This window comes from Trichoderma harzianum (assembly GCF_003025095.1).
Source record: "Trichoderma harzianum CBS 226.95 unplaced genomic scaffold M431scaffold_1, whole genome shotgun sequence".
NCBI lineage: Eukaryota > Fungi > Ascomycota > Sordariomycetes > Hypocreales > Hypocreaceae > Trichoderma > Trichoderma harzianum.
In genome coordinates, this window is record NW_020209249.1 from 1,003,022 (window position 1) to 1,016,929 (window position 13,908).

A 13,908-nucleotide genomic window follows, 5' to 3' on the forward strand; every position below is an offset into this window, starting at 1 on the left:
TTACAAGAAGCGTCGCACCCATTCAGCGCTGAGCCAGCCAACCTTGTCAAAGGCAGTCCAGAGCTTGGAGGCCTTGTTGACGTCAATCTTGCAGGCTTGCTGAGCATCAGTCTTGCGGAACTCCTTGCCGGTCCGGAGGCATTGAAGACGGCGCTCAAACATGCGTCGCTTGCTGGTGAGATAAGTGGCGCAGTCCAGGCGGAGGTTGCCGGCGAGGATGATTTCGTCAGGGTGAAGCAAGTCGTGGTAAGGGTCGCTGCTGAGGTCAATGGGCTGGCCCTTCCAGTCCACCTTGAGGCTGTTGGCTCTGTTGGGGAGAGAGTTGAGGGGCGGGCAGTAGTCCGGAAGAGACTTGAAATCCTTGTCCTCGCGGTTGGGGGCGACAATGCGGCGGGATGGCTCAGGGGTAGCGCTTGGGCGTCGAGCAGCGGCAGGTCGAACAACAACAGACGAAGACGAGGGCAAGCCGTTGCCGGAGCGGATGGGTCGGTGGCCCGAATGCTGTGGCTTGGACACTCGGTCGGCGCGCTGGGATCGGGCCGGCTTGGCGGCAATTGGCTTAGCCGGGAGGATGGCGTGGAAGCGTTGGGCTCCGGCCTGACGATCGGCAACCAGGAGAGCCCGCTCCTTGAGAAGCCATCCGCGGCGGTTGCTGGTGAAGTGCTTCATGACCTGAGAGCGGAAGGTCAGGGCGAGCTCATAGTCCTCGCGCCGTGGTGGCGTGACTCCGCTGAAGATGATGGTGGAAGAGGAACGAGCGCGGACATGGTTGTCGACGATGCGCTTGTGGTGCTCAATCTCAGCCGGAGCAAACAGAGGTGGCTGAGGTGGGCTCGATGGCGAAGCCTCATCAACGGGATAGAGAACAGGGTCTTGAATGGCCTGAGTTGGTGGCGTGCTTGGTGAGTTGCTGGAGACGTGCTTGGTGTAAGGCGAGATGGGAGGCGACATTGGCAATGGGTGTTTGTCGGAGGGCAGGCTGTTGTTTGCTCCAACAACAGAAGCCATGGCGGAAAAGATCTTTGATTGCTGCTGGCCATGACCGTGGCTAAAGGTCTCGAGGAGGTTGTCAGGGGGTGACATGAGATTGCTAATCTCAAGCTTGCCGCCGTCCTTGGGCGCGGCGGACGAGTCGCCGCCGTGGGGGAAATTGGTCGTCATGTTGCGAGATTCAATTGCGGATTGACGGTTGTTGAGGAATTGGTAGAAAGGAGAAGGCGCAGGAGTCGAGAAGAGAGAAGGGGAAGAAGAAGAAGTAGAAGTAGAAGGGTTATTCCGAGAAGCTGGAATGCCCAGGCTCTTATCGAAGTGAGTGGAAGCTTGCTGGGCGTGGAACTGTGTGTGGCTTGCCGTGGGTTTGTCAGCCATTCCTAGATGGCGATGACCCGTCTGACGTGTTTCTGGGTGGCGAAGGCCGTATCGAGCCGGACGCAGGCAACACAGTGGGGTCAGGCAAGATGTCAAATCGGTCACAGCCTTTCGGGATTTAGCTTTTGGCCGGAGATAGACTCGATTTGAAGAGTCAAATTCCGCTGAGCAAGACGGAGTTTGTGGGAGATGTTGAAAAGAGGGCGAGGTGGCGGAAGTTGAGTGAGGGAAGTCAATTTGGCTCGGGGATCAAGAGAAGAAGAAGGAGTTCTCTTAGGCCGTGAAATTGACGACGGCAGATGAGTAAAGCGGCAGGCGGAGACGAGCCGATTGTTTGAGGGGATGAATAGAATAGGCAGCTTCCATTCAAATATGCGGGAGGCCGCGAAGGAATAGGAAGAAGGGGAAGAAGGCTAATTGTTCTCTTTGCTTCCCTCTATTTCGTTTGCGCAAAACGTGAATAGAGCAGGCAGCAGTGCGCGGGTAGGGGAAGAATAAAGGATGAAACAATAACGATGAATGGCTCGAAGGTGATCCTGGAAGAAGGTGATCCGGAATCCTGGGGATTGATTGTCCGAATTGAATTCAATTGAATCGAATTGGGCCCACGGAAATTGAGTTTCGATGGGGATTGGGGGATCCTCTTCTGGCACGGAAGATGCAAAATGCAGGAACAAGAAATGGTGAATTCGCCCCCCCTCAGCAGCGGATACTACGGAGGCAAATAAAGGCAGAACAGGCCGTGAACAAAGAATTGCTGCTGCGGGTGAGTGCGGTTCAAAAACGGTCTGTCTGTGGTTCTTTTTTTCTTGTTCTGACTCGAACTGTTGCAGCCTGGCGAAGGAAGGGAGGTGCCCGAAATAAATGCACGGCCAAAGGACTTGGGATCGATGACTCTTGGGGTCTTGGTAATCGCTTGACTTGACGCTAGACAGGTAGTTCCGGCGGTAGCTTTCTCTCCAGGTCAATCAAAAATCAGAAGATTCACACTGTTTCTCGGCGTTGTTTTGCTTTTTTCTTTCTTTTTCTTGCTTCAAGAGCAGGGACACGCTTGCAGGGAAGCTGAGGCAGAAGCAGAAGGGAAAGAGTCAGTCAATCAGATTGCCTTGACTTCTTTTGCAGTCTGTCAGTGTTGATACCCGATGAGCAGGACCGCCTTGCTATTAAAAGCTGTGATGTGGCGGCCAGCGAGACCCTGATGCAGGCACACAGGCGCGCGCACGCCCCCCGCAAGGAAGGAGCAAGCCAAGACACAAAGGAAGCAGCGGGAAAGGGAGGGGGCGTGTGTGTAGTGGGTGAGTACTGGGAGGTATCTCCTTTGCTCCTGCACCTCGGGGGGTGGATAAGTGGATGGTCTTTGATTTTGTTGACGGGGGTATGGAAGGGGAAGGGAGGGGGGAGGGGGTGTGAGTGGGATGATGCAGGTCTCTGGTATCTGATTCCTTTTTCTGTCTTCTGACGCCGTACAATGCTGGTGCTGTACCTGTTTGTGATACCATAGTAGAATTGCAGTGTTCAATTTCACAATCAATTACTTTTACTTCTACTTCTACAGCAATGAATTGATCACCATTGATTTGCCGGATGTGTCATGTCATCCAGGCATCCGTCCATCCAAGTTTCTTTCCCAATTGATTGCTCTGGAAGCAGGCAGGAATCCCCAGCCGCAAAGCTACTACTTACTGATTCAGCTTAGCCGTGTCTCGCAGCGACATCAGCCAACGGACACGAGCGCTGATAAGTGACAAGCAAGAACGGAAAGAAGGCGGCTTTTGAGCTGGGGGGAGCACGATTGGAAGGAGCGCCTTGGGTCAGGCTACACACTCTTGCGGACGGGGGCTTGGCAAGGGAGAGGGAAGGAGGGAAGGCACAGGCAAGGGGTGTGTGAAGAAGGCACAGCACAAGCACAGCATAGCAACAGCACAGTACAATATCGTATCTTGGGTCAGTTCCTACATTAAAGCATCGTTGTTTCAGACGCGCGCCAGCTTGAGATCAATTGCTTTTTGATTTGCTCAAGAATCCTCCCAGTGCTTGAAATTGTAAAGTAAAAACAAAAAAGACTTAGAAATCGCTGCTTGCATCTTTTTTTGTCTGCGAGGTACATACCCCCGGCGCATCTCCCGCTCGGTACCTTTTTTGGCCCAACGTGCTAATGTACTGTTCTGGGTACTGCATAAATGCCTTGCAACAACGTGGGTGCTAAAGTACCTGCCCGGAAAAAGTTGCATCATCGCATGGCGACTTTGCCTAAAGTACCTGCTAGTACAAACGCGGCGATACGGTACTTGCCGCTTGTACACGCTCACGTACCTGTAGAGTACAGCCTCATGATTCCATAGGATTGGTCAGGCACTGGCTGATTATGCTTTCATTATGCTTCATTCACAATGCAGTCCAATTGACCGATCGATGCCCAGAAATCATTGAATCGCATTGCAAGTTTCCCATTGACATCAATGCAATGCTCGCAACTTGCAACGCTGCTTGTTCGAGCCCGGTTACAAACTCCGCAGTACCTCGCAGGATGGATGGAGATGGACATGTACGGAGAGTTTCATTCACTTCAACGCACGCACTTTCACAAGTTGCTCGCTCGCTCTCACTACGCTCACCCTCCCCCCTTTTTCGCGGCTCTCTTGCGGCCAGTCATGTGCGGCCTTGGGGCGCGGTCATCAGGCACACCGATCAGGCAAAAGGTGTGGCCGAATGATTTGATTTTCCGGCAGCTCCCCAACTTTGCTGATAGCGCTCTGTAGCGCTGTGTAGTGCCCTGTAGTCTGTAGTAGCATCTTGTGGTGGTTTGTAATTATTCGTTCAACAAAATTACTCTGTATGAAGAGCGCATCTACACTGTGAATAACAAATGAAAACAAACAATTATCTTCATGTACTTAGGCTTCATTCTTTGTTGTTATCTTTGTCTTTCTTTTCAGGCAAATTGGCTCTGCAAGGTGGGCTACACAGAATAGATAGATTGATTGCCAAGGGCCTGTTCTCTTCGGGGGAGGGTGGCCGGAAAGGAGGTGCCTGAGCGAGCAGCCCATCCCTGCCTCACCGCATCACAAACGACAGACCAGCCCTAAACTTTTGGTTTCAAATGGAACGGAAGAGAAAAACAAAATTAGACAAGAAAAAAATAAGTAAAAGCGGAGAGGAGAGGGTCAATTGACGTATGCGCATAATCATTTCCCGCTGCAATGGCGGTGGGGGATATCCTAATCTGCGCCGGACTGGTGGTTTTTTTTTTTTTTTTTTTTGCTTCGTTTCTTCTCATACAAGTTCCGGGCCGGATCCAAAACATGCATCAATTGGTGGGTGGGATGCCCGTAAAGCTGGCGGCTAGAGCGTCGCGAGACAGAAAGCAAAGGAAAGGCGAGGAAACAGAAAATGGCATGAGGGGAAATTGGATTGGACAGCGGCCAGGATCAAGTTACGAGTAATTGCCCGAAAATGGGACAAGCACCAGCATAGAGGCAAACTATTAATCATAGCATCAAGCAAGGCACAGAAACAAGCGGCGTGTAAATCAAGCCCAATGCTACTGCAAAGTGAGGTGATTCGGTTGTCTGAGGGACTTCAGCGTCGTAGCAGCGAGACGGCATGGGACAAGCCTTGGGTCACGAAGCATCTGTCAAAAGACGTCAATTGCATCAGTAGCACCACCCCAAGATGATGAAAAAAACAGGCGGTTGACTGACTAGACGGACGGTGATGGTATGATTGATAATGGGTGGGCGCAAAAAACCATGGAGGGGCATCTTTTGGCGATAAAAAAAGACGAGACAGAGCAAGACGGAAAGGAGGGGCAATTGGTTTATCACCCCTCATCCCCATCGATAAGGGCCCTCGGCGTACGAGTAGCAAAAGCGTTCGGTCCATTTGGGTCCGGTTGGTAGGATTGGAACGAGAAAGAGGGGAATGGGATTCGAGAACGTGGAACTTGCTTGTGCCCTGGCAGTCTTCGGGTAATTGACCGCGGAGATTAACATGGCGAGAGAAGCAAGACGTCAGAACGGATCGAACAAAAAGAAGAAGATAAATTCAAAAAAGCACTCATGCAGGGCTTGCATCTTCGCGCGGTCAATGCAAGCAGCAGACGACATGTACGACATCTCTGGCGGCAGTGGCGCGATAAGGATTCAACTCGACTCAGCTCTGGTCCGGCAGCGATTTCCCAGCAGAGCAACTAGCCCAAGGCGACCGACGGGTGATGAACAGGTGGGCAGTCGGTGGGGTGACTGAAATGGATGGTGATTGAGGATTGAGGGGGGAAGGGGGGAGTGTCTGTTGCAAGTCCGCAACGAAAGCAACAAGTACCGCAAGACGAAGACGACGACTACGAGACGACGATGAACTTGTGCCCAGGTTCCTAAGAAGACAAGGGTTGGGACTGACTTGACTCTGACTGACCGTGACAAACCGTTACAAAACAGCCCTGGCCCGCGCCGGACTCGAGAGTCTCGAGGAGCCACCCCCATATCTATCGGGATGGATCCATCAAAGTGCCCATCCATTTGCATATCTCGGTCAGTTCAGGTGCCTGATGCCCAATGGCCCGGACTACCTATTCTGGGCAGCAGCTAGTGAGGCAGCCCAATCGCAAGAGGCATGTCGTCGTGTTCGAAACGGCCATCCATTGTTGGCGCCGTGGAGCCCCTCCTCACATGCTACCCGTAGCCGTACTGTGCTTTTTCTTTTTCTTGCGGTTGCGTAGGTGTGCTTTTAGCTTGGTTTCGCGTTGCCTTGGCGTGGACTAGTAGGATCTCGCTCCGTGAGGCTTGATGGAAACGACTGGCTGAGGATGCTTCTTTGTTAGTTGTCACTGTTTATGCGCGGGGGAGAAGCGACGAAAATGAAGGAGAAAAAACAGGAAGGATGATGCTGATGCTGATGCTGATGCTGATGCTGATGCTGATTGATGGTAACGGAGAAGAGCAAAAGAACAGGAAACATGACCGCTCTTGTGTTCTGTTGGCGCAGACCTACTGGTCCATCGCCATCCCTCCCAATTGTCGTCTCTGCGCGCGCTGTCAGATCAGAGCGGCCCAATCTCCAAGCGAAAAGAGCCCGGCCGTCTTATCCCATCCGACCTCGGTGACATGGAGGAGCCCTTTGTTGCCCATACCGTGGGCTCGTACTGTAGAATACCTGTGCGATACAAAGCACAAAGGCCCAGCAAGTTGCCCCCCTGTATCCTATCGGAGGAGGACGCTCGGTATCTGCCTGCAGAAGAAGACGCAACGCGCATACTCGTACAGCAACAGGCACAAGCTGAAGAAGGGCAACATTGGAACAATTGGCCAGTAGCAGCGCGACGGCACACGCCCAATCCATTGGCCAATGGGTTGCGCCTCGGCATCCACACCGTAACTCGCGTGACTTTGTCCACCTGAGCTCTCCTTCCCCCCCTTTAGTTTTGTCTTGTCTCGCTTTTTCTACTTGATGCTGCTGGTATTTCGATATCAGAACACCCTCCATCATGTAGTAGTAGCACAAGTAGTGCCTGTGGAATGGGGATGGGCGGATGTGATATGCGATAGATAGAAAAAGGCAGCCGGAATCAAACATACATGAATCAGAATCAAATCGAGGGACTTACAGTAGCGTAGCTAGTGAACAGAAGCAATTGGGAGCAACAGGCTAACAAACAAGGGGGGGCGTGTGATGTGAGCTGCAATTCAAGAGCATCTGGATCTGAGAAGCGTAAACAGCGTGCATGATACCGCCGGCCACTCACGCAGGACCAGCTAGTGGCACAGGCTAGTCGTGCTGCTACGCCTCCTTTCAGTAATACTGTCCACAAGAGAGTGAGTCACAAGATGGGGCTGACGAGGCATCTTAGTCTTAGCATGACGGCCACTAAAGGGGAGCCGAAGCTGCGGATTGCCTCTATCCTCGTCCCGGCCTAGTCCTTGAAGCTGCTTTCTCTTCAAGGCAGCCGTTCTATCGATAAGCTGACCCAATTCCTCTTGCTCTCTCCAGTTTTCAAAAAGAGCGAGCTACGTCACGTCAGTCTTTGCGCAGGCATCAATCATTCTGACGGCGATATTGGGTGCTCGGCTGCCTTGGGAGACTTTTCTCTTCTTTTTCTACATTTCCTTTTTCTTCTTTATTGAACCTTGACTAACTCCTCGCCTAGCTGCGGCTGATTCAGGAGGAATTTCAGCCCTGTGCGGCTGGAATTCCTCTGTCGCGGATTCGTCACCTACATTGGCGCAATTCCAGAATTTCGAACCATTCCTCTACATTTTTTTTTTTACCTCTCGCGCGCCGCTGCCATGTGAAAAAAGAAGGGACAGGTCCAAGCCAAGACGTACGTCAACGTCATCACAAGCGGATGCCTCTCAAGCCTCTTGGGCGGGCGGTTCGAGTCAACTTCTTAGTCCGGGCCCAGTCGGGTCTGATTTGAGTGTGGGGGAGCAAAAAGGTGCGTCAGGGAGGGGGCGTGTCGTTAAGCTGAGTGTTGCGACAGATGACAGCGAGACTCGCCGACCAAAGTACTGTCAAGTTCCCCTTCGTAAATGGCAAATGGATGGGGTGAGTGGCACAAGGGGAGAGTCGAGTTACAAGGCGAAGCGGTATTGCTGCCGATAAGAGAATGGAAGAGAGAGAAGGGGGAAAATCAATCCGACTGATTCCATCCATCAATTGGCTTTTGCCCCTCCAGGAATTGAATTGGGATTTGGAGATTGGGAGTGGGCTGCTTTGGAATGGAAATGGATTGGCACGGATTGGATTGGGTTCGGATCGGATTTGTCGCGGCTCAGCCATGATTTATTCCTGTCCATCAGCTTCGTCATCGTCTCTCGTCAGTCTGACTCTCGCTTGACAGATCAGATCAGCCCGCTTGGACTTGGTTTGATGTTTGATTAGATTTGATTGATTCCATTTGATAGTTCGGAATACAGAAGCACCGCGCGGTTCGCACCACAAAGGAGCAAAGGGGGACGATCCGGCCTGACCGGATCTGCCATTGAGCCCTTTTCATCTCCCTGTTCTGTTCCTCGCATCAAATACCGTGCTGCTGCGCCGTACTTGTACGGATTCGACAATTTGATCACCACTCTCCAAGCTCCCGGGAGGCTTGATTGATCAGCAACCACGGGGGGCTTCCAAGAAGCCAAACCAGACAACATCCCTCCAACCCTCCCCCAGCCGGCTCGTCCAAGCTTGCAAGCCCTCTCCGCTAGTGCCCTCAAGGGCCATGCCGCCCATGACACTATTATCCCGCGACAGCCCGCCGCATGACACCCCAAAAGAATCAAAATGGGGGGCGTGGGAAGAACAAGACACACACAAGAGAGAGACAGAAGAGAGAGATGGAGCGAGCGAAATTCCCCAAGATGCTGTCGCACTGCAGAAAGCAAAAACCCACACCTATCGCACCAACATGGTGAGGGAAGCGCCCGCCCGATTGGATTCTCTCATCCCCCCCTTGGGCACGCCAATACGGGCCGCTTGCGCGCGAAAGTCATTCCCGCCCTCCGCTTCTGTCTGCCAGATTTGCTGCTCCTGCTCCACGCGAAGCTTATCTATCGCAAGCACACAGAAAAAAGAGGGCTGCCAGGATGCAACATCGTGACAATGCCGGGTGATGGAGCTGATCAGGTCACGGGCACGCTGTTTTGGAGCCATCGCGGGGGTTCTCGAGCTTCTGGGTTGCAGTCTTGAGCCATTGTGCGTGAGACATGCTGCGTCATTGATTCGACCATCTCGGAGCCGAAACGAGGGACGAGATGCCATGATGCCAGATTTTCGATCGCAATTGGCACATGGCCATGGTCTGCGGACCAGAATCTCCCAATCTTTCCCTCCATGCCTCCCTCCCCCCACGGAATTCTCTCGGCCTTATGGGAATAAATCCCCGCGCGCCTCTGCAAGTCGGTCGTGCTCCCGCTTCTCAAATCTCTGTTGCCGTGCTCCCCCTTCTTTCTCTTTTCGCCCGGACAAGGGGATACGAGCGCCATGCAACTTTTGCATAGCCGCCGTATGCAACAGGGAAGCCCATGTGGCTGGAGGGGCCTTTGAAGGCAAGCCAGGCTGGGGCGCAGATCAAACGTGCTGCTCGACTCGTATTAATTAAGGCACAGATCTAGGGTGTATTCTTTCGGAATAGGCATAAGATGGGCGGGAGTAACGGAGTCCTTCATCCAATAAGGACGTTGCGATGCTCTGCTGTATTCATCTCTGCCAAGAAGAGTCGTGGTTTCTTTTGTGTTTCGTGATCGTAGAGTTGGCCGTCTGCTAAGAATGCAGGAGATAATAAATGACGGCAAGCTTGGCGATGTGGTAGGGATAACTCACCAAGATGTGCCGCAGCATTGGTATGATTTCCTATTGTCAGCCACATGTAATCTTCACTAGGGCGGTTGTTAAGGAGCAAAGCAAGAACCAAACAAACAAACAAAGGTAAAGCAACAAGGGCGACAACGGCCACTTTTATTGAACTAAATTCCATTATGTTCATGTCCCAATCCATTGATATTCGCATGGTAATCCACCAGCCATAAAATCCTTTGGCGTTCATTTACTGTTCCCAGATTCCCATAGAGCACAAAGGCCCTTCTTCGGCCTGCCTGAGCTCGGCTTACATCTCGCACTCGTTCAAAATGGCCATAGCAGCACAGTCAGCACCACTGCCGTTCTGCTTGCAAATCTTCTTGACAGCCAAGGCATTTGCCTTGATAGCCTTGGCCTCATCGCCAACCAAGACGTTGAGAAGCTCACGAGAGAGTTCTTCTGCAGTCCATCGAGGCTTAGTGGTGGGATTGCCGCAGCGGCCGACACCGAGACGTTCCACGCGTTGGGCATAGTCGTAGCAATGTCCCCAGACAGGAAGGACAAGCTGCGGGACGCCGGTCCTGTAATTTGTTTCAAAAACATCATTGATCAGTTGAATTCGTCCAGAGAGAGGGAAGGAATATAGTGGGCGAGTTGTGGGAGGATGCTTCCAAAGCGAGAGATCAAACTTACACAATAGCCTCGTTGAACGAGTTGGCTCCGCCGTGATGGACAGAACAGACGACATTGCCGGTGCGAAGGATAGAAACAGGTTCAGGTTGAACCCAATCCACAATGCGGACACGATCATGAGCAAATTCCTGGCGAAGGATCTTGGCAATGCTGCAGGTCGGTTCATAGACGGAGTAGCGACCCTTCTTTTTGAGCTTCCAAAGGACCTGAAGACGGCCCTTTTCAGCCTGGCGGTTAAAAGTATCGACGACCATCTTCAAGGCCTTGGCAATCTCGATAGCTTGATCCACGGGCACCTTGACGACGGCTCCCATGTTGACGTAGATGGTTCGTCCATGGGCAAGCCACTCAGCGAGCTTGGCGTCCGTCTCCTCAAGGGGTTGGCAGCGACGAATAATGGGGCCGCAAGGGACGACGTGGGATGGAACCACGAGAGGAAAGTCCAGCTCTGGAAGAGAACTGACCAAGATCTTGAGGCCCTCAGGACGATTCTTGAGAAGATCGAGGGGACCTCGAAGAATGGTATGGGCAGTCAGGTACGACTGCACCTCCTTTCGCTGCGGGTCATTCTTAATGGCCTTGGCAGTGTAGAGGGAGAAATGAAAGTTGAGAGGCACCTTGCTCCATGGCACAGGATACTCAAACTGGGAGAAGAGCCTGGATGGTTTCGTTAGCCAAAGGCAAAAAAGAGGTGAAGAGAGTAGAGATGGAGAAGGCAGAGATGAAGAAGGTGCTTTCAAGCTAGGACTTACGCAGGAAACTTCCAGTGGCCAGCCTTGCGAGGCTGCTCAGAGGCCGCAAAATCCTTGATGGAGTTGGGCCCAAGGCACACAAACTTGACCTCCAAATGGTAGCAGGCAGTCAAGCCCGCCGACATGAGGCTGTCGACGACAACCAAATCAGGATTCAAGTTCCTGATGATGTCAACGATGGAAGTGAAGACGTCAACCATCTGGCGTCCGGTGTAGGGCATGATCTGAGATGCGTAGGCACGGATGGCGCGCCTGGTTTTTCTAAATCCAGGTGGCCCAGCGAAGGGCTCAGAGATGCTACCCTCATCCTGGGTGCGATTGTAGAGCTCCTCGAGAGCTTGATACATGGAGATGCCGTTGATTTGATGATAGATGACGCCAACAGGGAGAGCATCATCGTCAAGGCCAGAGAAGGTGGCGAGATGAAGATCCAGGCCAGGATCAGTCTCGAGGAGAGACTGAGCAGTGGCGAGGAAGAGATCGAGCTCGCCACACTCGACGTTGGTGATGAGCAGGATACGTCTGCGTATGAACGGAGCCATCTTGAAGATCTTGACTCAGAATAGCCTGCTTCGATGGGTTGGTTGGTTTGGAGAAGAAGGAGAAAGGTTGGCAAAATAGAGGTTGGGTGGAAGTGGCAGGAAAGGAAAAGATTTCCATCTTCCAGTTGTTGTGGCTCGACGTGGTGAATTGATAGCAGCTCTACAGGTGCTTGGCACCTGGCCAGCCCTCCTCACTTCGCGTTCACTTTCATCTTGCACTCGAACAGGGGGGTAAAGACGTGTGCAGATAGAGATGCTTCCTTTGGCTCTTCGCTTCTCTTTGAATGTTTCCGTCTAGAGAAGAAAAAAAATGTTATACCCTTCCAGTCTCCCGGATTTGCATTGTCTCAGTCTCTATTTTTGTCTCAACCTGTTGATCGATTTGGCCCCTATCTTGGTCGGCATCCTCTCCTCCTCCTCCTCCTCCCTTCTCTCTCCCAAACACGACGGTCAGGACGAAAGCAATTAAATACCTACAGGTTTACAAATGCGAAAACAATTGTCGAATATCATTGTGCATCAAAGCATTTATCTGGCCGAAAGCACCCATTCCTGATCTTTCCACCCCTTGAGATAACCTCGAATACTGAAGATGCCGTTTCCGGACGAAAGGGATCAAAAAGCCACTACACTTCCAAATCACGCCAAAAAGATATTTCCCCACGATATTTTTGATCAGAAATGGGCAAAGTAGCTGCCGAATTTGGCACTTTTCTTCAAAGTTCTCTGTCCCCCTGGAAAGCGCGGGAAGAGCCGTGCCACATTGTGATATTGGAGCTGCATTGTGTAAGCTATCCCGCTGCATAATCACGATAAGCGCGTAAATCAAGTCTTGTCCATATGCATAGAATTTCAACTAATGACTAAATGTTGCAGCTTGATCAAAAGTCCTCTCAATCGTCTCTGCTAGTTCCTTCACCGTCAGCTCGTCCCTAGGAACTGTGTGTCCCTTCCCATGATCGAACAAAATCGCCATATCCTCATCGCACATTCCATAAAGTGCAATTGCTCCATGAATGTATGGGTCGTTGCAACCTACGACATGGCACGTTGGTATGTCAATCATTTCGTCGTGTTCATCTGCAAGCAGCGTATGGACACGCCCATCTTTGATGCGGACAGGAGGCCAGCCCGCAAAGAAGATGGCACACTTATTATGCCCAGTCAGTAACTCTTCGCGCATAGTTCAGGTGGGAAAGCAAGCAAATAAAGTGGTGGTATCGAACCTTGATGCGTCGAGGACGGCCTTGCTCCCTAAAAAGGCGCTGCTCTTCAAGAATCAGTGTGGCTGCGGCTGTAGCCCCTTCCGAGTATCCAAGGATCCCCTAGTATTAAGCCACATCAGCTGTGATGTCACGTATCATGTACAGTTCTTAAACTCACATCAATCTCCGGATCTTCATCTAGAAGCTGCAGCAGTCGATCCAAGGCCATTGTCACAGCTGGGGTCGTAAACTGCTCCTTATCCGCAATCAGCTTTCGCATCGTCTCTTCAGGAGATTCTCCTTGAGGAAGATCCCTTATCCTGGCAATTATCTGCTCTAGCTCGCTCACGCCATCAACGTCCATGAATCGGTATAGAGGCGGAGCGCCAAAGTAGTCGTCAAAGCCGGCTGGGGGGGTCGCCTCGGTGAAGCCATTGATCCATTTGAAGTCAACACCAGGTCGCTGGGCAGCGTCGGTGAAGATGCCGAGCTGAATTTTGAAGTTCTGGTCCGCAAAACATTAGTACACGTAAGAATGAAAGAAATTAATTCTTAATCACATTTTCAACTTACAGAAGCACTGCCAAAGGCACCGTGGAGACAGAGGACTTTCATGGTGCCAGAGATATGATATGTGATACCGACCCGACGTATTCCAGGCAAATTCCCCAGTAGAATGGGAGTGAATCAAGATCTTTTCCCCCAAATTTTTATTTCGCTCTGTGTAGCTAGGTCTTTTCCTTGCCTCGGGAACATGCGGAACATATCAATGTCCAATTTAACTCATATTACCTTGATACCCTCCATCCCTCCATTGCGCATGGGAGACGAAACCGGGGCAGCACAAAGCGGGAGCGGAGACGTCGCGTCGAGACTGAGACATTCTCGCGCGGGCATATCGCTTTCAACCCAATATTGACGGATTTGATCACCCGTGGTATGGTTTATACATTGGGCGCTGCATACTGTCTTTTTAAACGATATTTGCGTCCAGAATTTTAGATGCAATACCCAATGAGGAGCAAGAAGACAATCGAAGCTTAAATGCCAACAGGCAAGACATGA

General features: G+C 51.7%; 6 protein-coding genes across 6 annotated transcripts; 1 reads left to right on the plus strand and 5 right to left on the minus strand.

The window, feature by feature from the left end:
- M431DRAFT_73526 (hypothetical protein) lies at positions 1 to 1,161 on the minus strand (the record flags this gene model as incomplete). Its single annotated transcript, XM_024922139.1, has 1 exon — positions 1 to 1,161. The coding sequence occupies one exon, from the start codon at positions 1,159 to 1,161 to the stop codon at positions 1 to 3; it is 1,161 nt and encodes a 386-aa protein (XP_024779926.1).
- A 3,324-nt stretch (positions 1,162 to 4,485) lies between these two features.
- Positions 4,486 to 4,879, plus strand: M431DRAFT_175593 (hypothetical protein). The gene has a single exon (XM_024913070.1). The coding sequence runs from the start codon at positions 4,569 to 4,571 to the stop codon at positions 4,809 to 4,811; it is 243 nt and encodes an 80-aa protein (XP_024779927.1). The 5' UTR covers positions 4,486 to 4,568; the 3' UTR covers positions 4,812 to 4,879.
- On the minus strand, positions 4,880 to 5,385 carry M431DRAFT_175598 (hypothetical protein). Its single transcript, XM_024913071.1, has one exon. The coding sequence runs from the start codon at positions 5,248 to 5,250 to the stop codon at positions 4,948 to 4,950; it is 303 nt and encodes a 100-aa protein (XP_024779928.1). The 5' UTR covers positions 5,251 to 5,385; the 3' UTR covers positions 4,880 to 4,947.
- A 784-nt stretch (positions 5,386 to 6,169) lies between these two features.
- M431DRAFT_175590 (hypothetical protein) lies at positions 6,170 to 7,071 on the minus strand. Its single transcript, XM_024913069.1, has one exon. The coding sequence runs from the start codon at positions 6,937 to 6,939 to the stop codon at positions 6,448 to 6,450; it is 492 nt and encodes a 163-aa protein (XP_024779929.1). The 5' UTR covers positions 6,940 to 7,071; the 3' UTR covers positions 6,170 to 6,447.
- A 2,415-nt stretch (positions 7,072 to 9,486) lies between these two features.
- M431DRAFT_537021 (glycosyltransferase family 1 protein) lies at positions 9,487 to 11,638 on the minus strand (the record flags this gene model as incomplete). The annotated part of the gene is made up of 3 exons (XM_024921010.1): positions 9,487 to 10,216; positions 10,347 to 11,001; positions 11,097 to 11,638. The coding sequence occupies 3 exons, from the start codon at positions 11,636 to 11,638 to the stop codon at positions 9,959 to 9,961; spliced, it is 1,455 nt and encodes a 484-aa protein (XP_024779930.1). The 3' UTR covers positions 9,487 to 9,958.
- Positions 11,639 to 12,494: 856 nt separating this feature from the next.
- M431DRAFT_71155 (hypothetical protein) lies at positions 12,495 to 13,458 on the minus strand (the record flags this gene model as incomplete). Its single annotated transcript, XM_024921864.1, has 4 exons — positions 12,495 to 12,788; positions 12,865 to 12,963; positions 13,022 to 13,348; positions 13,417 to 13,458. The coding sequence occupies 4 exons, from the start codon at positions 13,456 to 13,458 to the stop codon at positions 12,495 to 12,497; spliced, it is 762 nt and encodes a 253-aa protein (XP_024779931.1).
- Between the last annotated feature and the right edge of the window lie 450 nt (positions 13,459 to 13,908).

Bases quoted from the DNA above. Each gene is read 5' to 3' on its own strand.
- M431DRAFT_175593 (XM_024913070.1), top strand. From the start codon at position 4,569: ATGGCGGTGGGGGATATCCTAATCTGCGCCGGACTGGTGGTTTTTTTT.
- M431DRAFT_175598 (XM_024913071.1), bottom strand. From the start codon at position 5,250: ATGGACCGAACGCTTTTGCTACTCGTACGCCGAGGGCCCTTATCGATG.
- M431DRAFT_175590 (XM_024913069.1), bottom strand. From the start codon at position 6,939: ATGTTTGATTCCGGCTGCCTTTTTCTATCTATCGCATATCACATCCGC.